Genomic DNA, 21,951 nt, shown 5'->3' on the forward strand with positions numbered 1-21,951 from the left:
CTACAAATTTGCCAACACTGGGTATTATCAAAAAATTTTTTTAATCTTTGCCAATCTGATATATGAAAAATGGTATCTCACTCATTTAAAATTCTTTCATTTCTTTAAATAAAATAAAAAGTTGAATAAATTTTAATGTCTGTGGGCCATTTGTATTTTTTTCCCTGAGAACTACCTTCTAAAACTTTTGCTCATTTTCTGTTTGTTCACCTTTTTACATTGTTGCTTTTATTTATTTAGCTTTTGGCTACACCACGTGGTTTGCAGGATCTCAGTTCCCCGATCAGGGACTGAACCCCAGCCATGGCAGTGAAAGCCCAGAATCCTAACCACTAGGCCACCTGGGAACTCCATAATTGTTCCTTTTAAATAAAAGTTCTTTGTAGATTAAGGAAGATAGCCTTTTATCATAAGTAATAAAAATATTTTTCCAGTTCATTGTCATTTTTATGCTTTTGTTAGATAACAAATTCAGAAAGACCTTCCCCACTCCAAAATTACTGGAAACAAAATCCAGCTATATTTTCTAGCATTTTTAATGGTTTCATTTTTTTATTTTTAAATATTTTATCCAAGTGTAATTTATTTTGGTATAAGGAGTGATGAGGTAAGAATCCAATTCTTATTGTTTTCCAAATGGTCAACCAATTATCTTCGAATTATTTGTCAATGAATCCATCTTTTCCCCACTGATTTGAAATGTCATTTTTTTCATCATGAACTAAATTTTCATACGTATTTGGGTCTATTTCCAGACTCTCTATTCTATGGTCTCTACTTTCTCCCATACCAGACACTTATCTGTATGCTTATCTTACCTGTGAAGGAGGAAAACAGAGCAGTGTTCTGGGAGAATGAAGACTTAGAGAAGATGAGGCAACTATCCTAAAATACCTATCCCAGAGAAGAAAAATACTTCACCCACGTACCTCAAGAGGGCAGCACTGTGAACACTGGGAGTAACAAAAGGACAGATTTGAAATTCACCAGAATGAAGAACTTTCTAGAAATTACACATATTCAACACTGCATTGTGTTGCTTCATGAAGTTGTACACTCCTGGCCACTAAAAGAGCTGTTATACAGAGGATTCATGCACTGGATAGAAGCTGGACTCCCATGATTCTAAGCTCTCTTTTCACAATTCTCATTTTATGACTAACCAAATTATACACTCTGTAGACTCTAAGTGACATAAACATATACTTTTTGAGAAAGCCGTTTTGCCAACAGAGTAAGACTAAACTAAGAGAAGAGAGAATTTTTCAGATCTCACCAATCATCCTGGTTCTTCCAACGCCCATCCTCTGCTTTGGACATGTCCGCGTCTGTAGTCAGGACAAGGATATACGTTTGAAAGGAAACCAGAACCAGTTAGATGTTTCTACATTCTGCATTTACCTCTGAGCAGCTTCTTTACCCCAACTTAAAGCCAAAACTTTGCTCTATGAAATGAGAAGTATTTAAATTTGTTTATTGCTGACCTTTCTCCCACCTTGCCCCACCAAGGTTCTTCGTTGATCCATTAGAAAAGCCCAAAGCCCATAGCAGCCCCTGATGTTAAGCCGCCTCAACAGCCACCTGTTACAGAGATGTGCAGGGAGGACAATCGTTCATTTATCAGCCCCCAGATCAATTTTCTCCCCACTGTAAGGCTTTTAGCATTTACTACTCTGTCCCCGGCCCAATGCTCTTCTGACCCCAAATGTATTCCCACCACCGCCTACATCACCACCGGCCCTCCCCTCTCCCCACATCTTCATTCCCCCTACTTCCGCCTCATGCCCCAAGGAAGTCTTCCATCAGGCTTTCACACGCTCCCACCCCCCACATCCCGCCACCCCCGTACCCTCCACCACCTCCCTACTCCTGCTCATAGCCAGTCTTACACAGACCAGGCCACACCCCGACACACACCTCAATCCAACTCACACTCTCCCCATCCCCCTACTCGCACGGGGAATCAGGTCACCCTCCCCCCACGCCTTCATGCCCCACGCCTCCATCAACTTCCGCCCCAACGGGGCCTCAAACCCTCCTCCGCACTCCGCCTCACCACTCCACCCACTCCACCTCCCCTCTAAGCCCCCTCCACCTCTTCCCTGCCCCCAACCCCCCGCCCCCCACCAGCTTTGCACCAATCAAGCCTAGACCCCTCCCCCCTCTTGCTCAGACCTCGACACCTCCACTCACCCCCCCATACACACACCCCTCCATCCCCTTGCTCCAGCCTCCTCTCCCCAGGAGGTCTTACACCAACAGGCCTGGACCCCTCCCCCCTCCTGGCAGTTTTGCACCATCGGTCCTAGACCCATCCCCCCATCTCGCCTCCCAGCGCCCCCAGCCGGCCTTGCACCAATTGCGCCTTGACTCCTCCGCTCCCCGCTCTCACACCCGTCTCTTGCCGCTAGCTGCCGCTAGCTGATCAGGCATCGACCCTCTCCATGCACACTCCTACCCATCCTCCACCTGCCCCTACTTCCACACGTTACTCCAACCTCTATCAGCCTGCTGGCCTTCCACCACTCAGGCCTAGAGTGCCCCCTACAACTGTACGCCACCTCCCAGGCCTCTACTCCCTAATTCACCAACTGGTTATCTCTGCCCCGCATACCCCGGAGTTAAGCCCCCCCGGAGTTAATATCACTAACACACACAAAAAAATTCCTTCTTCCAAAAGCTTTAAGTGGAAACGGGCAAAATATTTCGCCAAAATCTCAGTCTCAAGGCTCACGGACAGTGTCTAGGGCTTATGGTGGTCCTGACTTTAAGTCAGCTCAACTAGGACGAGCGTGAAGATTGTTTCCGCTTCGGTACTCTCCCTTCACCTACCTGCTTCTGCTGCCTTTGGCCCAATCGAATCGCCACTGCTCTCCTCCGACTGGGAGTGGAAGGTGGCAACGTCCCGAGCAACTGTGAAACACGCTGTTTTTATAGAGTCCAGGCTCAGCGGGAGATAGGAACTGACGTATTCCCGCCCTCCCTGTACCCACCTATCACAGTGCGGTAACCAGGCAATTTCGCGGCTATGAACTCAAATTTGGCGCCCAGTTATAGTGCTTCCGGAATCAAGCTTATCACTTCCACGAGGTATCGCTAATTTTACTGGAACGTACCATTTCACGCACAGGGTACAAGCCCATTTTTGTAGTTTGGCGATCCCTAAATTAATTTTTGGGGCGACAGGGAAAAACCGAGTCGAATCCTCCCGAACAAAGTTTCATCTTTGTGAGGACTTGGATAAGTGAGCCCCATTCCTTGCTTGAACTGCCCAACTAAGTCCGTTAGCCTCCCTCCAAACAAAGCGGAGGTGCGGGGAGGCACGGGGAGGGGGATGGAGGGAGGGGAGGGGGAGGGGGCAGACCCCTTGATATTAATGAGGCAGCAACTCAGAAGTGCCAGGCAACACTGAACTATGATGTTTGCTTCCAGACCCCTCCGAACTCTGGAGATAAAGAGAAATTAGTTACTTGAAGCTTTCTGGCACTCACTCCCGACACACCAAGAATAACAAACGGGGGCAGCAAAGGCTTTCTAGATTGTGCCCGTTTCTCTGGCAAAAACCCATACATCTCATAATTTAAGCATTTGGCCAACAGAATACATGTAAAACGTCCCTGCATTTAAAAACATTAATGACACTGAGCTTATTTCATGCTAGGCTCTGTTCCAAGTGTTTTTATATGAATTTAATCCTTACAACACTTTAAAAAAGTAGGCAGTGTTAGCACTCTCACTTTACAGAGATCACATGGCTAAAAAATGACAGGGAGCTAGAATGCAAATTCCAGCAGCACTAGTTAGTCTTAAGCACCAAACTGCCTACATATAAAAAGGTACTTTCTAGGGCTTCCCTGGTGGCACAGTGGTTGAGAGTCCGCCTGCCGATGCAGGGGACATGGGCTCATGCCCAGTCCGGGAGGATCCCACATGCCGCAGAGCGGCTGGGCCCGTGAGCCATGGCCGCTGAGCCTGCGCGTCCGGAGCCTGTGCTCTGCAACGGGAGAGGCCACAGCAGTGACAGGCCCGAGTACCGCAAAAGAAAAAAAAAAAAAAAAAAAGGTACTTTCTGAGTTGATGGGGAATGGGATAAGAAGGGCTTATCATTATAACCTTATCACTTACAACAAACTTGCAAGTTTACCTCTACAAGCCTATTCCATAAAAATGGGGCTTACATAACTGTGTGCCTCAGAGGTTTGGGCAAAGAATCTGAACATTAGCTGTAGTTAATATTATTAAGAGGCATGTGCTTCAAGTAAAGAGTGGGTTTAGGATTGGAATCAAATGGTAAGTTACGCAAGTTTATTCCAGGTGCACAAGCAACTCCTTTAGACTGAAGGCAGGAGGAGCTGAAGTAGACTGGAAATAACTGATGCAGATTCCTAATAGACAGAAGAGGGTGGGGGTAAGAACTTAATTTATGGGGGCTTCCCTGGTGGTCCAGTGGTTAAGAATCCACCTTCCAATGCAGAGGACGCATGTTCGATCCCTGGTAGGGGAACTAAGATCCCACATGCTGTGGGGCAACTAAACCTGCACGCCACAACTGAGCCCACACACTCTAGAGCCCGCGCACCACAACTAGAGAAGCCCATGCGCCACAACGAAAAGACCCTGCCCGCCACAAGGAAAAGACCCCACATGCCGCAACTAAGACCCAATGCAGTCAAATAAACAGATATTAGAAAAAAAGAAGAACTTATGACTAATCTACTGGACATCTTTCTTGCCTCATCTTCCAAGAAACAAACACTAACCCACATTAGGGCTTTGAGGGTCTCAATCCACAGAACTTGGGAGGTAAATTACCTAACATTTTATTGAAAAAAAATTGGTTATATCTCTGAGAAAACAGGCAGCTAAACAGCCTGTTCTGGTCCCTGATGCATGGATATCCTCCTCCCTCATACTGGTGGTTGAGTTCAATCACCATACAGAGTGGGAAGGAATAGTCCACATAACGAATGAGACTACAAGGGTAGATGAAGAAGCCAGAATGGTTATAAGCTGAACAGGAACAAACACAAATGTGTGTGCTGGGAGTCTCAGGCTTTGTTAAGTCTTAATGGATCATACACCAGCCTGACCCATGCTCCACCACACTTGGCTGAGAAAACAAAATAATTCTTACTATCATAGCTGTACTGTCGGGAAATCTGGTCCTTTTGTTGTTTGGAGCTGTTCAGATATAGATTTCATAACTGGAGGACCCTATTGTTCCATCCAATGCTCAATTTAACAGAACACAAAATACATCAGCCATATTAAGGGCAAATCATTCATTTATTGTTTAAAGATTGCAAGACAACATCTGAATTTCTGTAGCACAATTTAAATGTTTCACTTTTTTGATAAAGCAGAGTATAATAGAAAAAACAATTAGTTTCCAGTAATATCTATATCTCTATTCAGAATTAAGTCTTCCACAGACATGTTACCTGGAAACAAAAGCCTGTTACAATAAGCAAAGCTTCAACCAGAGCGGCTACTTTTCGGGCCAAGGAAAGGTTCACCCCTATAGGAGGATGATGTGCTATGTAAAATGGCTGCAAGGTCACAGCCTTGAGGGTGTTGGAAGTCTATTATCCTATTCCACATTAAGTAGTTTGGTGAACTTCAAACGTCCATTCATCTGCAACCAAGCTGGCAACCTTTAACTGATATTTCAAGCAGGTAAAAAATAAATTAAAAGAAATCCCTACACTGATGTTCCTTGATTTACACTGTTAAATGGTTCATTAACATGTAATTCTGGCTAAGAATTACATTTGAGACTCCTTGCTCAGATTTTGGTTAACAGTACAAATCTTTCAGAAATTCAAGTTCTTATTAATCAATTTGTCAGCTAGGATACATTCAGGCATCAGCTGCAACTACAGAATAGGTGCACTGCCTCAGCACTTTGGAAAGACATAATCTAGAACACTACTAGCAGACAAAATATCTGTTACTAGACAGCATATGTGCAGTACAGCAAGACAAAAACATATATTCATATGTTGGCTTGTTTAAGCCTCAAGCCCTCGATCCTTTGTTGAAATACAATGATTTCATTCCTATGGTTTTCAATACCAAAAACTCAACCTCCAGGAGGGCTAAAGTCTAATTTGTACTCCAAACCAAGTAGCAGTGCAGTTCGCTACTACTGAGGCTGAATCCATAAAGACTTCAAGACCACGTCCAGAAGACAAGTTATTATATATAATACCCTGGAAGGTCTGAAACATAATTATCATATACATAGCTGGTCCTTCAGAGCTTTTTACCTATAACATGTTTTTTGATGAAAGTTATTTAATGTACTGGAGATAACTGTGACTTACTGATCAAATATTTGAATACTTATACTTACCTGGGATTTCATTTCTGCTGAAAGAGAAAGGAAGAACAGGACTCACTTTAAAAAAAACAAACTTTAGAAATCAAAGTAAAAATCGTATCACACACTATCACTTTTGGAAGCAGCATAGAGGGGCAGTCAACGGTAAAACACTGGTGAAATAGTTCAAAACTCTAGGCCAAAAATCCACTATTATTATCATCAGTGACAGTACCACAACTGTGCCCTTCATAATTAATAATCACTCCTAAGAATCTTCATTTGGCACCAGATGATGTGTTTAAGAGAAACACTCTGGGAGGTTTTGAATCAGACTTGGGTTTTTGTTAGCCAAGTTACAGGAGAATTTTTAAAGTGAGGGGAAGGGAAGAAGGAAACGGACCAGAAAAAGAATTTAAGCCATCATCTATAAACCAACAAAGCACTGATAGTTCCAAACATTATGTCAGACACTAAAATGACTGATATAGGCTCAAGTGGTTTATAAAACCTATAAAAAGACTACACCAGCAAAGTCCCCATTTATCCGTAGAGTTCAGAAACTAAAACAAGGAATATTTTAGCTTAAAACCTTATCTCAAGAGAATTATATATACTTCACATGAATAAAAATACCTGAAACCAAACATTTTTAAAAGCTCCAATACCCAAAATATAAAGAAAAAAATTCAGAAGACTCAATCATTCCATGACAATCACAAAACGGCTGGGCAATCTCTATCTCCCTTCCACACTAACCATCCATCCCATGGAAGACCAAGGGAGATCAGACCTTCCAGACTTATGCAACACCTGGCTGCTGCAAAATTCTATGGAGACTCCTTGTGGAACAGCAGTTTCCCATCTCTTGTGTCTCTCCCTATCAGGATCATGCAGGAAGCAAGTCTGGCTGTGCTATTTCTTATAATTGTCTGTCACCCATCTGCAACATGATATTGTACAGATAAGTAAAAAGTAGTTCCCTTTCCCCCAGAAGGTTGAGGCTCAGGTACAGGGGTAATTCTCCTGTGCACACAGTCATTATTTAGGCCGACTCAGTGACTTCAACAGGCTTAATCATGTGATCAGGTTTGTTGCCAGCTGCATAATGCTCCCACATCTGTAGATAGAGCCGCTCTAGTTCCATTGTGTATTGTTTGGTGTTGAACAGAGGGCTAGATATTCTCTGCTTCCAGACTTTGCCACGAATTTTCTTCAGGCTGAATAATAAAAAGAGATCCAAGTTTACAAATCAGAGCAGAAACTCAGAACTAGCCCCCATAAACACCTAGACACCTTTATGGTAAATTACATAACCAAACTTTCTCTTCTGATTGGCCCTCCCTTACCTCAATGCTAAAAAAGTGAAAGGTCACAGCTAACATAATGTTAAACACTTATAATGGAGTTCACCTCCACGTCCCCTGAAAAAACTGTTCTTTCCTAAATAAGCATATCTAAGAGACACCATGCTTTCTCCACTTCATCTTATTTCTACCTTTAAAATAAAAATAACACTTGGCAATGACACGTCTATTCCTACGTACTACTGGTTAGAACGTAAACTGCTTACCCTTTTAATACGCAACTTAGCAATGTGTCTATTAGAACCATAAATGTTCATAACCCTATGACCTATCAATAACACTTTTAAATCTATTCAACAGAAATAATCAGAGATGCAGACATACCTGACCATGCAAAGATGTTCACTGAAGCATCATTTACAATAGCTAAGGCACAAACAAGATGGAAGTATTCATTTTATGAATGTTTTAATGAAATAGGAAAACACTCAAGGGGAAAAAATACAGTAGGTCTACTGCTTTAATTTTCCCTTTGTACATGAACTGAATTGTTTATTTAGATATAAAAAAAGAAAGTGTTCCTAATATCACCAAGACTATGGTTCTGTTCAGAAACAGGAAAAAAAAAAGCAATCAATTCTTCTGGGGAAAGAGGATAGAATTCTCTCTCTCCTCCTGTTGTGAATATATCATTTGTCATGAGACTATTCTTATACAGAGAGTTATTACTTTAGAACCAGAAGCTGGAATACTCTTGTACATTTTTAAAAACAATGAATAAAAAGGTTGTTTTAATGTTTTTTTTGTGCCAGAACTAGTAAAACAGCTATGCATATCTGTTGGCCTCAACCCAACCATGACCATATTAATGTTATCTTCCAAATAAAAATACCTTTGTGTTATTTTTAAAGTTCTGTATGTCAGCTTCCCTGGTAGTGCAGTGGTTAAGAATCTGCCTGCCAATGCAGGGGACACAGGTTCGAGCCCTGGTCCGGGAAGATCCCACATGCCGCGGAGCAACTAAGCCCGTGCGCCACAACTACTGAGCCTGTGCTCCAAAGCCTACGAGCCACAACTACTGAGCCCGCGTGCCACAACTACTGAAGCCCGTGCACCTAGAGCCCGTGCTCCACAACAAGAGAAGCCACCACAATGAGGAGCCCGCGCACCACAACGAAGAGCAGCCCCCGCTCGCCGCAACTAGAGAAAGCCTGGTGCGGCAATGAAGACCCAAAGCAGCCAAAAATAACTAAAATAAAATAAATTTTAAAATAAATAAATAAATAAAGTTCTGTACGTCAATAGAATGGTTAAACTGTGGTACATCCATACACTGAAATACTACTCAGCAATAAAAGGGAATGAACTACTGTTATGAGCCAACAACACGGATGAATCTCAAAACATTATCCTCAGTGAAAGAAGCCTTCAGAGTACATGCTGTAAGATTCTATTTGTATAAGGTTCTAGAAAGGCAAGACTAAATAAATTATGGTGGAAAAAAAATTCAGAACAGTGGTTGTCTCTGAGGGTTGGTGAGGAGGACCAACTGAGAAGGGGTGTGAAGGAACTTTCTGGAGTGATGGTAATGTTCTATATGCTATTGGAGGCCTGGGTTATAAAGGTATTTCTCAAAACTCACTTAAGATTTGTGTATCCCAATTTGGGATTAGCAGGTACAAACTACTGTAGATAAAGTAAACAACAAGGTCCTACTGTACAGCACAGAGAACTATATTCAATATCCTATAATAAACCATAATGGAAAAGAATATGAAAAAGAATATACATGTGTACATTATATATATATAACTGAATCAACTTTGCTGTACCCCAGAAACAACACTGTAAACCAACTATACTTCAACTAAAAAAGTAAAATTAAATTAATTTAAAAAAAGAGTTGTGTATACAGTGTATATAAATTCTGCCTCAAAAGACAAAAGAATCAAGTATTAAACTCTAGTTAATGATGGCCATTCTGAAGTATTTAGGGAGAATACTGATATCTGCAATTTACTTCAAATAAGATGGATTTCTAAATGGATATAGGAATAAACAGATGGAATGTGATTAAAGTACAGTAAAGTTATCAGTGGCAAAAGCTAAGTGGTAGGTATATATGTGTTTATTATAAAGTTGAACTTTTTCATAATAAAATGTTGGGAAAAAGTAGTGTATGAAGTCAACTAAGTTCCAAAAAGAAAATACACTAAATTATTTACTGTAGTTATCTCTGGGATGATGGACATGAATCTTAATTTTTTAATGCCTGGGCTCAAAGTTTTCACTAGTTTTTCTTAGCTGTATATGATGTTCAGGGGAGAAAATTTTGAAAATGATAAATAAATGCTTAACCATACATCTGTTGAATGCTTACTATGTACCAAGAACTGTTGTTAAGTGCTTTACGTGGAACACTTTTTTTCTTTTTTTAAACATCTTTATTGGAGTATAATTGCTTTACAATGTTGTGTTAGTTTCTGCTGTATAACAAAGTGAATCAGCTATATGTATACATATATCCCCATATCCCCTCCCTCTTGCGTTTCCCTCCCACCCTCCCTATCCCACCCCTCTAGGTGGTCACAAAGCATCGAGCTGATCTCCCCCTGTGCTATGCGGCTGCTTCCCACTAGCTATCTCTCTTACATTTGGTAGTGTATCTATGTCAATGCTACTCTCACTTCGTCCCAGTTTACCCTTCCTTCCCCCTCCCCATGTCCTCAAGTCCACTCTCTACGTCTGCATCTTTATTCCTGTCCTGTTCCCTAGGTTCTTCAGAACCCTTTTTTTTTTTTTAGATTCCATATGTGTGTTAGCATACGGTATTTGTTTTTCTCTTTCTGACTTCACTCCTTATGACAGTCTCTAGGTCCATCCACCTCACTACAAATAACTCAATTTTGTTTCTTTTCATAGCTGAGTAATATTCCATTGTATATATGTGCCACATCTTCTTTACCCATTCATCTGTCAATGGACACTTAGGTTGCTTCCATGTCCTGGCTATTGTACATAGAGCTGCAGTGAACACTGTGGTACATGTCTCTTTTTGAATTACGGTTTTCTCAGGGTATATGCCCAGGAGTGGAATTGCTGGGTCATATGGTAGCTCTATTTTTAGTTTTTTAAGGAAACACCATACTGTTCTCCATAGTGGCTGTATCAATTTACATTCCCCCCAACAGTGCAAGAGGGTTCCCTTTTGTCCACACCCTCTCCAGCATTTACTGTTTGTAGATTTTTTGATGATGGCCATTCTGACCGGGAACACTTTTTTTTAAACCTCACATCTCTGCAAGGTAGGTACTATCATTCATCCCCATTTTGCAGATGGAAAAACCAAGGCACATAGAGACTAACTTGTCCAAAGTCACAAAGCTTGTGAGAGAGCCTGGATTCAAACCCAGGAAGTCTGACTCAAAGAGGGTGCTTCTTTAAACTTCTACATAATATGCTACTTGTCAGAAAACACAAAGAAAAAAAAAAATCACATGTAATACCCAAAGAAAAATCTCATTTAAGAGATAAACACTATTTTATTGTATGGATAAAGCATCATTTATTTAAGCATCATCTCTCTAATTCCCACCCATTTGGGGGCATTTAAGTCATGCCCAAATATTATCACAAGGATATTCTTAGGGTCAAAGGTCTAGCTTTTTTTTTTTTTTAAGGGCTCTGAAAAGATTACCAATTTACTCACCAATGTATGAAAAGGTCAGCACCTCAATGCTCCCTCATCATTGGTATCATATTAAAAATCTTTTATTTTATAGGTAAATAATGGGTGTACCTCAATGTTATTTTAATTTATTTCTACTAGGGAATTCTCTGGTGGTCCAGTGGTTAGGACTCCACACTTTCACTGCCGAGGGCGTGGGTTCAATCCCTGATCAGGGAACTAAAATCCCACAAGGCGGGTGGCAAGGCCAATAAATTAAAAAATAAATATTTATTTCTACTACAGAGGTTGAAACTTTCTTGTTAACCATTTGTATTTCTACTTTAGTCAGTTGTCATTTCTTTGCTTACTTTCCTATTAAGGGATTTAAAATGTAAATATTCTACAGTCTTTATATAGCCAGGCTATTAATATTTGACATTAAGGAACAGACTTTTTTCCCTCTTGTTTGCCTTTTAATTTTCTCTTTTTTATTGAAGTATAGCTAGTTTTCATCTTTTAATTCTCTTGACTTATTTTTATTCAGCCATTTACTCTACATAGTGAAACCCAATTATCACTTCATTTATGGAAGTTTAAAAAGTTCTTCTCAGGACTCCCCTGGCAGTCCAGTGGTTAAGACTCCATGCTTCCACTGCAGGGAGCACAGGTTCGATCCCTGGCCGGGGAAGTAAGATCCCACATGCCGCATGGTGTGGCCACAAAAATAAATAACAAGTTAAATTAAATTAAAATAATAAAAAGTCCTTCTCCCATCCAGAGAGCAAACAACTAATTCATTTATTTTATATTACCCTTATTTTATGATTTCACTTCATAACACCTGTATTCTCTCTAAATTTTTCTTGTTTCCTTCACCTCACCGTATAATTTGTTCATGGAAAAGTTTACTTACTATTCTAGATCAGTTCCCAGTTTCACAGCTATGTCTTCATATTCTTGTCTATTTTTAGCAATAAGCTCAAGACAGCCTAAACAAGTGAGCTGGGAAGCTGCAACTCGGGAAGCAAGAGTCTCTCCTGCAATAAGAAAGATAACAACTGCACATCTGAGAATGCAAATAGCACACAGTTATTCATGTTATTTATGTTAAATATCCACACGATGCAGATGACATGTGTTCAGACTCGAACAAGTCTCATTTTCTATCATCTTGCCCTAGATGTTGCTTCTAGTACATATGATTTCACCTGGAAGTGTCTCTCCCAAGGAGATTTTAAAAAGAACAAGGAAGTAACTCACCTGGCATAGTCACCATGGGTGTCCCTGCCCAAAGGACATCCATCCCTGTGGTGTGTCCATTACAGAGTGGAGTGTCCAAGCAGACATCAGCCAGCTGGCCTCTCCGAACATGTTCCTCTTTAGGAGCAACAGGGGAAAAAATGATACGGTTCTGAGGAAGGCCCATATTTTGTGCATACTGTTGAATATTGGGTTCTCCTACTGCTGGAAAACGCAACAGCCACAGTACACTATTGGGAACACGCTTCAGAATCTAAAATAGGGAAAACAAGAGCAATTATTAATAGCAGCTCTGCCCTTTTCAACAAAGGCTCCCATAAATTTCTAGTAATTCTACCATACTCTATTCTTTTCACCCAGATAGCAGCCTACCGTGAACTTAAGTCTTTCTTTCACATAGATGAATTAGATCAACTGAATTATAGGTTCCTGTTCTGCTTAGCTGTCCCCAAAGACAGTTCAAAGAAAGAGGAGACTGATGCAAGAAGACACAAAACAAGTTACTAATTGGCAAAATCTGAGGCAGCTATGTCCTGTGGGAATTGATACTAGAAGTGGTTTTTGTCCATGAGATAGGAATTTTCCATTTCAAATTTTAAATCCCCCACCATGGTACAACAAATAAAGTTAGTTCACACCTGCCAAACTTATTTGCCTAATCTAGATCAGGGGTCAGCAGACATTTTCTGTTAAGGACCAGAGAGCAAATACTTTTGCTTTGGATGCCAACATGGACTGTGTCATAACTATTCAATTCTGCCCTTGTCACTGGAAAGTAGCCATAGACAATGTGTAAGTAAGTAGGCATGGCTGTGTGTCAATAAAATTTTATTTACAAAAACAAGCAGCTGGGACTTCCCTGGTGGTCCAGTGGTTAGGACTCCATGCTTCCACTGCAGGGGGCTCAGGTTCGATCCCTGGTCAGGGAACTAAGATTCCGCATGCCACACTGCCAAAATAAAAAAACAAACAAAAAAACAAGCAGTGGACTGGATTTGGCTCATCGGCCATAGTTTGCCAACCCGATTTAGACCTACATCTACTCAATGTATCATACAAGTTCACCATCCCATCTCTGAAAGCCACGAGAACAGATGGATTTCAGAATTTAGAATATTTCAGATTTTTAAGAAGTAGTACAGTATGTATAAATTACATAACACTCTCAGCGGCAACTCCCTGCAAACCAACATATTAGTATCTCTGCATCAAGATGTAGGAATATTCATACTAAATGGAATAAATAATCATAAATAGCCTAACATCAGTTCAGGCAGTGTGGCTGCCAACCAAATAAATTTACCACAAACTTATGAAGATGCTTTTGGTTTTCAGGTTTTTTGAAATGGGGAAGTGAAGATTCAGGGATAGTAAACCTGTACTCATCTGCTTCCTCTTCTCCACCCTCCCTCCTCCTTTAAAAAAAGAAAACAGACCAAAAAACCCAGATATTAATCAGACAAAAAGTCAACCAAGAATTATCTCCATTTTAGCTCTATGGAACAAGAGGCAGATATGGATAGCAAAGTTTAGAAGCTTCAGAGGTCCTGCTTATGCAAACTGGTATGATGAAATGACTGAGAAGTAATGGCATAAGCCAATTCCTTCCTGGTTCTAACTCTACAATATTGCAAGAATGATGTAAAATGTGGATGAGTATACGTAACAGCTTTGCTATCAGCTTAGACCATGGGTTGGCAAACTATAGCCTATGAGCCAAATCTGGCATATTGCCTGTTTTTGTAAATAAAAACTTATTGGAACATACCTATACTCATTCATTTATATAATGAGTATGGTGTTTTCTTGCTACAACGGCAGAATTGAGGAGGTGTGACAGAGAGTATAGACTGCAAAACCAAAAATATTTACCACCTGGCCTTTTAAGAAAAAGTTTGCTGATCCCTGCGTTTCAACACATAAATTTTAAAAGTTCATAATATGATATTTAGACACTTGAAGGACAAATCAAAAATTGCTGAAATCTACAGCTCTTTTGAAGATTATCACAATAATCTAGCACAATAGCTCCTGAATGGGAGGATGGGGGGGCAGCCTCAGCAAGACGACCTATATACAGAATCTTTACTAGAATCTCTAGACATTAATAATGAATCTACACACACTCACATTTGCCCACATCTGCAAAGTAGATGGGTCAATTTTATATAACTGATTAAAGTTACAGTACACAATGGCATCTTCCGGTAACCCGTACTGAGAACGTGTGGTTACAATAATGGTACGGGGAACCTCCTCTCCAGTGGCAGCCTTATTGTTGATCTAGAACAAGAAAAAATATATGGTTATATTTAAAGTAAACATGGTCCGATATTTTTCTTTTCTTTTCAATATTTGTTTATTTATTTATTTGGCTGCTTCAGGTCTTAGTTGCGGCACGCAGGATCTTCATTGCACCATTGCAGCATGTGGGGTCTTTAGTTGCGGCATGCAGGATCTAGTTCCCTGACCAGGGATCGAACCCAGGTCCCCTGCATTGGGAGCACGGAGTCTTAACCACTGGACCACCAGGGAAGTCCCCAATCTGATTATTTTTCAATCAATAAACAATCCTTACAATGCAAACTGGTATAACCATTAAAAGTAATGTCGTTGAACTATAATGAGAATATATTCATGACACATTAAGTTAAAGGAAAAAAGTTAGAGCATTATCTTAATTTGGGGGGGACTGCACTATGAAACATCTCACTCTAGCCAAAAAGTTCTCTTCAAAACCCTATTAGTCCAACAGCAAGCTTTTGCTCACTCTTTTCTCCATGTACGAAATATCCTTTTCTAAATCACACCCACCTTTCAAAACTAAACTTAAATTACTGAAAAATCTCTACTAAGACTGCCTCTCCTCATTGTTCAGCTCTATTTCTGAGCATCTACATACACAATTACAGTCTTATCTTGCAATTCCCACACATCTGGGTAGTGCCTTACCTTGTTATGTAACTATTCCAGGTGTGATAGACATCTCATACATTATGGGCATTGTGTTGTTCTACACTCAAAATTCTTTGTACCTGTGCACTTCAAGAAGTATACTTTTTTTCCCTTAAGTCAAGCATGTCTGCCCTATTGTTTCAAAAGACAGTTCAGGCCCAATACACATTACAGGTGATTAATTCCTTTACCTTAATTCATTTCAAGCATTCTTTGTATAAACTGCTATACCACTAAAACTGTTAACTCCTAAAGAGGTCAGAAATCCTTGCCTTATGATCTCTTGACAGAGTTACATATTCACTTATTCAAGTATGCAATATATAATATTGGGTTGGCCAAAAAGTTCGTTCGGATTTTTCATACACGCTTACAAAAAACCTGAACGAACTTTTTGGCCAACCCAATATTTACTCAGCACGTACTTCATTATTGTGGCTAAGACACGGACCCTAAAGTAATTCAATTCAGTGGAGAATACCTACAAACCCAGGGAATTATAATGTGTTGTGCTGGATGTAAAGATATATCCCAAATACTACAAGAACAGAGAATACAGGTACCAATGGAGCAGGGAAGGAGAGGTCAGGGATATGGACAGAAACAGATTCCTGGGGGAGTTGTCTGAACTGAAAAGTCTTAAAGATGAGTAAGATTTAACTGGGAAAGGATGAGTTACAGAAGCAAGACACTGTATGATGCCTACAGACAGTTCACCGTTGGTAAGAGTAAAGCCACAGGCAGGGAATAACAAGGTATTAACACAGAAGACTCTCATTAAGTAACCTGCTGGCTGAATCCAAGAGACTTTTAAAATCAAACAAACCTATATAAGATGCCAGTTTCCACTGAATTCATTTCCTCATCTATAAAACAGAAGTAATGATGCTTACCTCCTAGAGTTATGAGATGTAAAGAAGATAAATGTATACTTGGTGGTAGATAGTATGTTCTATTATTCTCTTCTCACCTGGGTAGTTGCCAGTCCATTGCTAATACTGAATCCATTAATTGTTATCTGAATTTGTCCTCTGTTAATCATTTCAATAACTGCTTCTGCAATAGTATTCATAGGAATGACAGGCATATTAAGAGCTGTATTACTGCTGTCTGCGTTGTCTCCTCCATCAGGACATTTCATCTTAAAATAATTATACAAAATACATCATTAGGGACAAGATCCCAAACGCAGATAACTTAATTTCAATGACAGTATTGACCAGGTTCTGACCTTGACAATTTTCACATCTGGTAGACTATCAAGAAATGCTTTGAGGTCGATGCCATTCAGCACAATCCGATTGTCATAAATGTGCCCATTGGACTTAAAATCGATGACTGCTTTTTTCTAATCGAAAAAAAAGTTTCAGACATATCTTTTAGGATGCACAGGGACAGCAGCAAGGAAATAAATGACTACAGTTCTTTGCAATTCCCCTATAGCACTGTTTTTCTACCTACCTTCAGGTGAGGGAACATATTAGCATGATCACCAATAAAGAAAGTATGGGGCATATAAGCCAGTTTCTCAGAATACTGCTCAGCAACTTCAGCAGGTGAAGTTTCCTGATCAGTGATGATATAATCCATGAAAAGTGCACCACTAGTCCCAGGGTACCCCAGCCACATTGCCTAAAAGAAAAAAAAAAAAAATCAGACCAAAAACTGACTAAGAACCTTCAGCAAAATGGCTTAGAATTAAATAAGTAAACAAACAACCAAGGAGGGTGGACTTCCTTAGCCAAGAGCAATCAAGTAATATTTTAGACTAAACTTCTAAGTGCTAAACCGTTTTTCCAATTTACAAGACAGAACTGTTTACATCCAACTACAAATTGCATGTCTCCATATACATGTTCCTGTGGGCACTGTGGTCTCACTCAAAATTCTTTGTCCCTGTTCATTTTCAAGAACTACACTTTTTTTTTCATAAGTCAAGCATGTCTGTCCTATTGTTTCAAAGGACAGTTAACCAAAGAGGGGAAAAAACCTATCACTGTCTTCTTAGCCCAATAAACACTGTGAATAATTATCATTATTTCCTTTACCTGAATAGGAGCTGGCCTGAGAGCAAAGAGTTCATTTCGAGCACCCTTGGTATAACCATTCATATTTACAAGGATGTGTATACCATCTTGATGAATGCGATCAGCTGCTTTTCCATTGCATGGAATCTATGGAATAAAAAAATAAGAACTTATACTATGTATAATCTAAAACTGATTCAATTAGTCTTAATGGCATTGAACAGAATTCAAATTCCCAGATGCGAAAGTGGTAACAACACAAATTACATTAACATGGGGTAAAAATATGGTTAGGTACCATTAAAATGGGCCCACAGCATTACACAAACAGGATACAGAGGAAGGAGAGTTTACCTCTAGACTGAATGTATGAACAACTAGGCTTGGAACTTGCCTGGTGGATCAGTGGTTAAGAAACCCCCTGCCAATGCAGGGGACACGGGTTCGAGCCCTGGTCCAGGAAGATCCCACACACTGCGGGGCAACTAAGCCCGTGTGCCACAACTACTGGAGCCTACATGCCTACAGCCTGCGCTTTGCAACAAGAGAAGCCACCGCAATGAGAAGCCCGCGCACTGCAACAAAGAGTAGCCCCCGCTCGCCACAACTAGAGAAAGCCCGCACGCACCAACAAAGACCCAACGCAACCAAAAAAAAAAACTAGGCTTCATAGAGGAGTTGATATTTGAAATGGGCCTTCAGAGATGGATAGGAGGACTTCCCTGGTGGCACAGTCATTAAGAATCCACCTGCCAATGCAAGGGACACGGGTTCGAGTCCTGGTCCGGGAAGATCCCACACACTGTGGGGCAACTAAGCCCATGTGCCACAACTACTGAAGCCCGCGTGCCTAGAGCCCATGCTCAACAATGAGAAGCCACTGCAATGAGAAGCCCACGCACCCCAACAAAGAGTAGCCCCCGCTCGCCACAACTAGAGAAAGCCCACCCACAGCAACAAAGACCCAATGCAGCCATAAATAAATAAATAAATAAATTTTTTAAAAAGATGGATAGGAGTTTGAGGGAGCTGGACAGAATACAATCTCGACAGAGAACTGTATGAATAAAGAACCAGAGTAAAGTGCATGGTAGGTTTAAAAAATGGGTTAAATCACTTCTACTTGATATAGGGCATAACTGAGGGCTAATGATGGGTGAAAAGCACTGGCAAACAAGGTTGTTTGTTTAGAAAGGTTGCGAAGGCCACACTGAAGAGCTTGAACTTCATATAGGCACACCAATGTTCACTGCAGCACTATTTACAATTGCCAAGATATGGAAGTAACCTAAGCGTCCATGGATGGATGAATGGATAAAGAAGATGTGGTATATATACACAATGGAATATTCCTCAGCCATTTAAAAGTTGCCAGAGGGAAGGGAGGGAGGGGGGCAAAATAGGTGAACAGGATTAAGTAGTACAAACCTCCAGATATAAAACAAGCAAGCCACAGGGATACAACATGAGAAATATGGTCAATAATACTGTAATAACTTTGTATGGGGACAAGTGGTTACTAGACTTATCATGGTGATTTCATAATGTATGCAAATGTCAATTAACTATGTAGTACACCTGAAACTAACATAACATTGTACGTCAACTACACTTCTATATATATATAAAATTAATAAATATATATTTTTAAAGAGTTTAGACTTCAGTCAATAAGCAGTGCATCCTAAAAGGTGTCAGAGGTGGAGGGCCATATTCTTCTTGGTCACAGAGAGTCCAACCCTACATCAAAAATGGTCAGGTATATTTCCAAAGCAACAGCCATAACACAAAAGACGTTGGTAGAAATTATTTATGAAGTGACAAGAGTCTCACAATCCTTCTGCTAGGACTTCAATGATTCATATATATGAATTACTGGGTATACCATACATAACTCTGATAGTCACCAAAGTGGCCAATAGCGTCTATAAGAAAAAACTCTAGTCCATACCTGCAGCAAATTCATTCCCTCACAGGTTTCAATCTTAATTTATCATAAAACTTTTGCTCCTAGAGGAAACAGCAACGGAGCAAGTATAGAAATAAAGAAAACCAAAGGCAAAGGCCCTTTTTTTTTTCCCTCTCCCGTTGCGGAGCACAGGCTCTGGACGTGCAGGCCCAGCCGCTCCGCGGCATGTGGGATCTTCCCAGACCGGTGCACGAACCCATGTCCCCTGCAACGGCAGGCAGACTCTCAACCACTGCGCCACCAGGGAAGCCCGGCAAAGGCCCTTTAAATGACTTTTTTGTTCTTCTTCCAAGCCACCATTTTGTTCAATTTATTCAGGTAATATTAGGTATCTACTGTCACAAGTGCTAGCTCAATCCGCAGAGAAGTTTTACGTCCACACACAAATACACCATATTTCTATTTCATTTGCAAACTCAGCAAAACTCCATGCTGATTATAAATGCAATGTAATAAATGTAAACAATCAAGGAAATAAGATCAAAGCAATTGCCCACAGGTATGTAGTAGCTGATGTTAAATATCTGTCATGAAAAATACTGAGGATATGGGCTTCCCTGGTGGCGCAGTGGTTAAGAATCTGCCTGTCAATGCAGGGGACACAGGTTTGAGCCCTGGTCCGGGAAGATCCCACATGCCACGGAGCAACTAAGCCCCTGTGCCACAACTACTGAGCCTGCACTCTAGAGCTCACGAGCCACAACTACTGCACCCACGTGCCACAACTACTGAAGCCCATGCACCTAGAGCCTGTGCTCCACAACAAGAGAAGCCACTGCAATGAGAAGCCTGTGCACCGCAATGAACAGCAGACCCCACTCGCCACAACTAGAGAAAGCCCATGGGCAGCAATGAAGACCCAAAGCGGGCAAAAAATAATTAAATTAAAAAAAGAAAATTGAGGATACAAGCTACACACCAACAGTTTTATTCACTATTTGCTCAAAATAAAAAGTTGGAAGTACAAGCCTCTTAGATAGCCTCATCCACCAGAGGGCAGACAGCAGAAGCAACAATGCTGCAGCCTATGGAACAAAAACCACATTCACAGAAAGACAGACAAGATGAAAAGACAGAGGGCTATGTACCAGATGAAGGAACAAGATAAAACCCCAAAAAACAACTAAATGAAGTGAAAATAGGCAACCTTCCAGAAAAAGAATTCAGAATAATGACAGTGGAGATGATCCAGGACCTCGGAAAAAGAATGGAGGCAAACATCGAGAAGAAATGTTTAACAAAGACCTAGAAGAATTAAAAAACAAACAAACAGAGATGAACAATACAATAACTGAAATGAAAACTACACTAGAAGGAATCAATAGCAGAATAACTGAGGCAGAAGAATGGATAAGTGACCTGGAAGACAGAATGGTGGAATTCACTGCTGCGGAACAGACTAAAGAAAAAAGAATGAAAACAAATGACAGCCTAAAGAGACGTCTGGGACAACATTAAACGCAACAACATTCGCATTATAGGGGTCCCAGAAGGAGAAGAGAGAGAGAAAGGACTCAAGAAAATATTTGAAGAGATTATAGTCAAACACTTCCCTAACATGGGAAAGGAAATAACCACCCAAGTCCAGGAAGCACAGAGAGTCCCATACAGGATAAACCCAAGGAGAAACATGCCGAGACACATAGTAATCAAACTGGCAAAAATTAAAGACAAAGAAAAATTATTGAAAGCAGCAAGGGAAAAATGACAAATAACATACAAGGGAACTCCCATAAGGTTAACAGCTGCTTTCTCAGCAGAAACTCTACAAGCCAGAAGGGAGTGGCATGATATACTTAAAGTGATGAAAGGGAAGAACTGACAACCAAGATTACTCTACCCGGCAAGGATCTCATTCAGATTTGATGGAGAAATCAAAGGCTTTACAGACAAGCAAAAGCTAAGAGAATTCAGCACCACCAAACCAGCTCTACAACAACTGCTAAGGGAACTTCTCCGAGTGGGAAACACAAAAGAAAAGGACTTACAAAAACAAACCCAAAATAATTAAGAAGATGGTCACAGGAACATACATATCGATAATTACCTTAAATGTGAATGGATTAAATGCTCCAACCAAAACACACAGGCTCGCTGAGTGGATACAAAAACAAGACCCATATATATGCTGTCTAGAAGAGACCCACTTCAGACCTAGGGACACATAGAGACTGCAAGTGAGGGGATGGAGAAAGATATTCCATGCAAATGGAAATCAAAAGAAAGCTGGAGTAGCAATACTCATATCAGATAAAATAGACTTTAAAATGAAGAATGTTACAAGAGACAAGGGAGGACACTACAAAATGATCAAGGGACCAATCCAAGAAGAAGATATAACAATAATAAATATATATGCACCCAACATAGGAGCACCTCAATACATAAGGCAACTGCTAACAGCTATAAAAGAGGAAATCGACAGTAACACAATAATAGTG

At 40.5% G+C, this 21,951-nt stretch overlaps 2 protein-coding genes and 1 non-coding gene across 4 annotated transcripts in view; 1 reads left to right on the forward strand and 2 right to left on the reverse strand.

Moving 5' to 3' along the window:
* The window catches only part of GCNA (germ cell nuclear acidic peptidase), a 28,699-nt gene extending 27,379 nt beyond the window's left edge, over window positions 1-1,320 (reverse strand). Inside the window, exon 1 of the mRNA XM_007461587.1 lies at window positions 1,277-1,320. Coding sequence (XP_007461649.1) covers window positions 1,277-1,320 — 44 coding nt within the window. The remainder of the gene's footprint in view (window positions 1-1,276) is intronic.
* A 3,999-nt stretch (window positions 1,321-5,319) lies between these two features.
* OGT (O-linked N-acetylglucosamine (GlcNAc) transferase) overlaps window positions 5,320-21,951 on the reverse strand; it is a 37,177-nt gene continuing 20,545 nt past the window's right edge. Inside the window, exons 15-22 of one of the 2 annotated variants that reach the window (XM_007461585.1) lie at window positions 17,563-17,688; window positions 16,976-17,146; window positions 16,746-16,862; window positions 16,485-16,655; window positions 14,690-14,842; window positions 12,560-12,812; window positions 12,213-12,336; window positions 5,320-7,542 (exon numbers count right to left, since the gene is read on the reverse strand). In XM_007461585.1, coding sequence (XP_007461647.1) covers window positions 7,368-7,542; window positions 12,213-12,336; window positions 12,560-12,812; window positions 14,690-14,842; window positions 16,485-16,655; window positions 16,746-16,862; window positions 16,976-17,146; window positions 17,563-17,688 — 1,290 coding nt within the window. In that variant the 3' untranslated portion in view covers window positions 5,320-7,367. The remainder of the gene's footprint in view (window positions 7,543-12,212; window positions 12,337-12,559; window positions 12,813-14,689; window positions 14,843-16,484; window positions 16,656-16,745; window positions 16,863-16,975; window positions 17,147-17,562; window positions 17,689-21,951) is intronic. The other variant, XM_007461586.1, reaches the window with a different exon arrangement.
* On the forward strand, window positions 13,416-13,488 carry TRNAW-CCA (transfer RNA tryptophan (anticodon CCA)). The gene has a single exon. It is a non-coding gene; the product is annotated as a tRNA-Trp (tRNA).

This window comes from Lipotes vexillifer, unplaced genomic scaffold, assembly GCF_000442215.2.
Source record: "Lipotes vexillifer unplaced genomic scaffold, Lipotes_vexillifer_v1.1 scaffold1696, whole genome shotgun sequence".
In the NCBI taxonomy this organism is placed as follows: domain Eukaryota; kingdom Metazoa; phylum Chordata; class Mammalia; order Artiodactyla; family Lipotidae; genus Lipotes; species Lipotes vexillifer.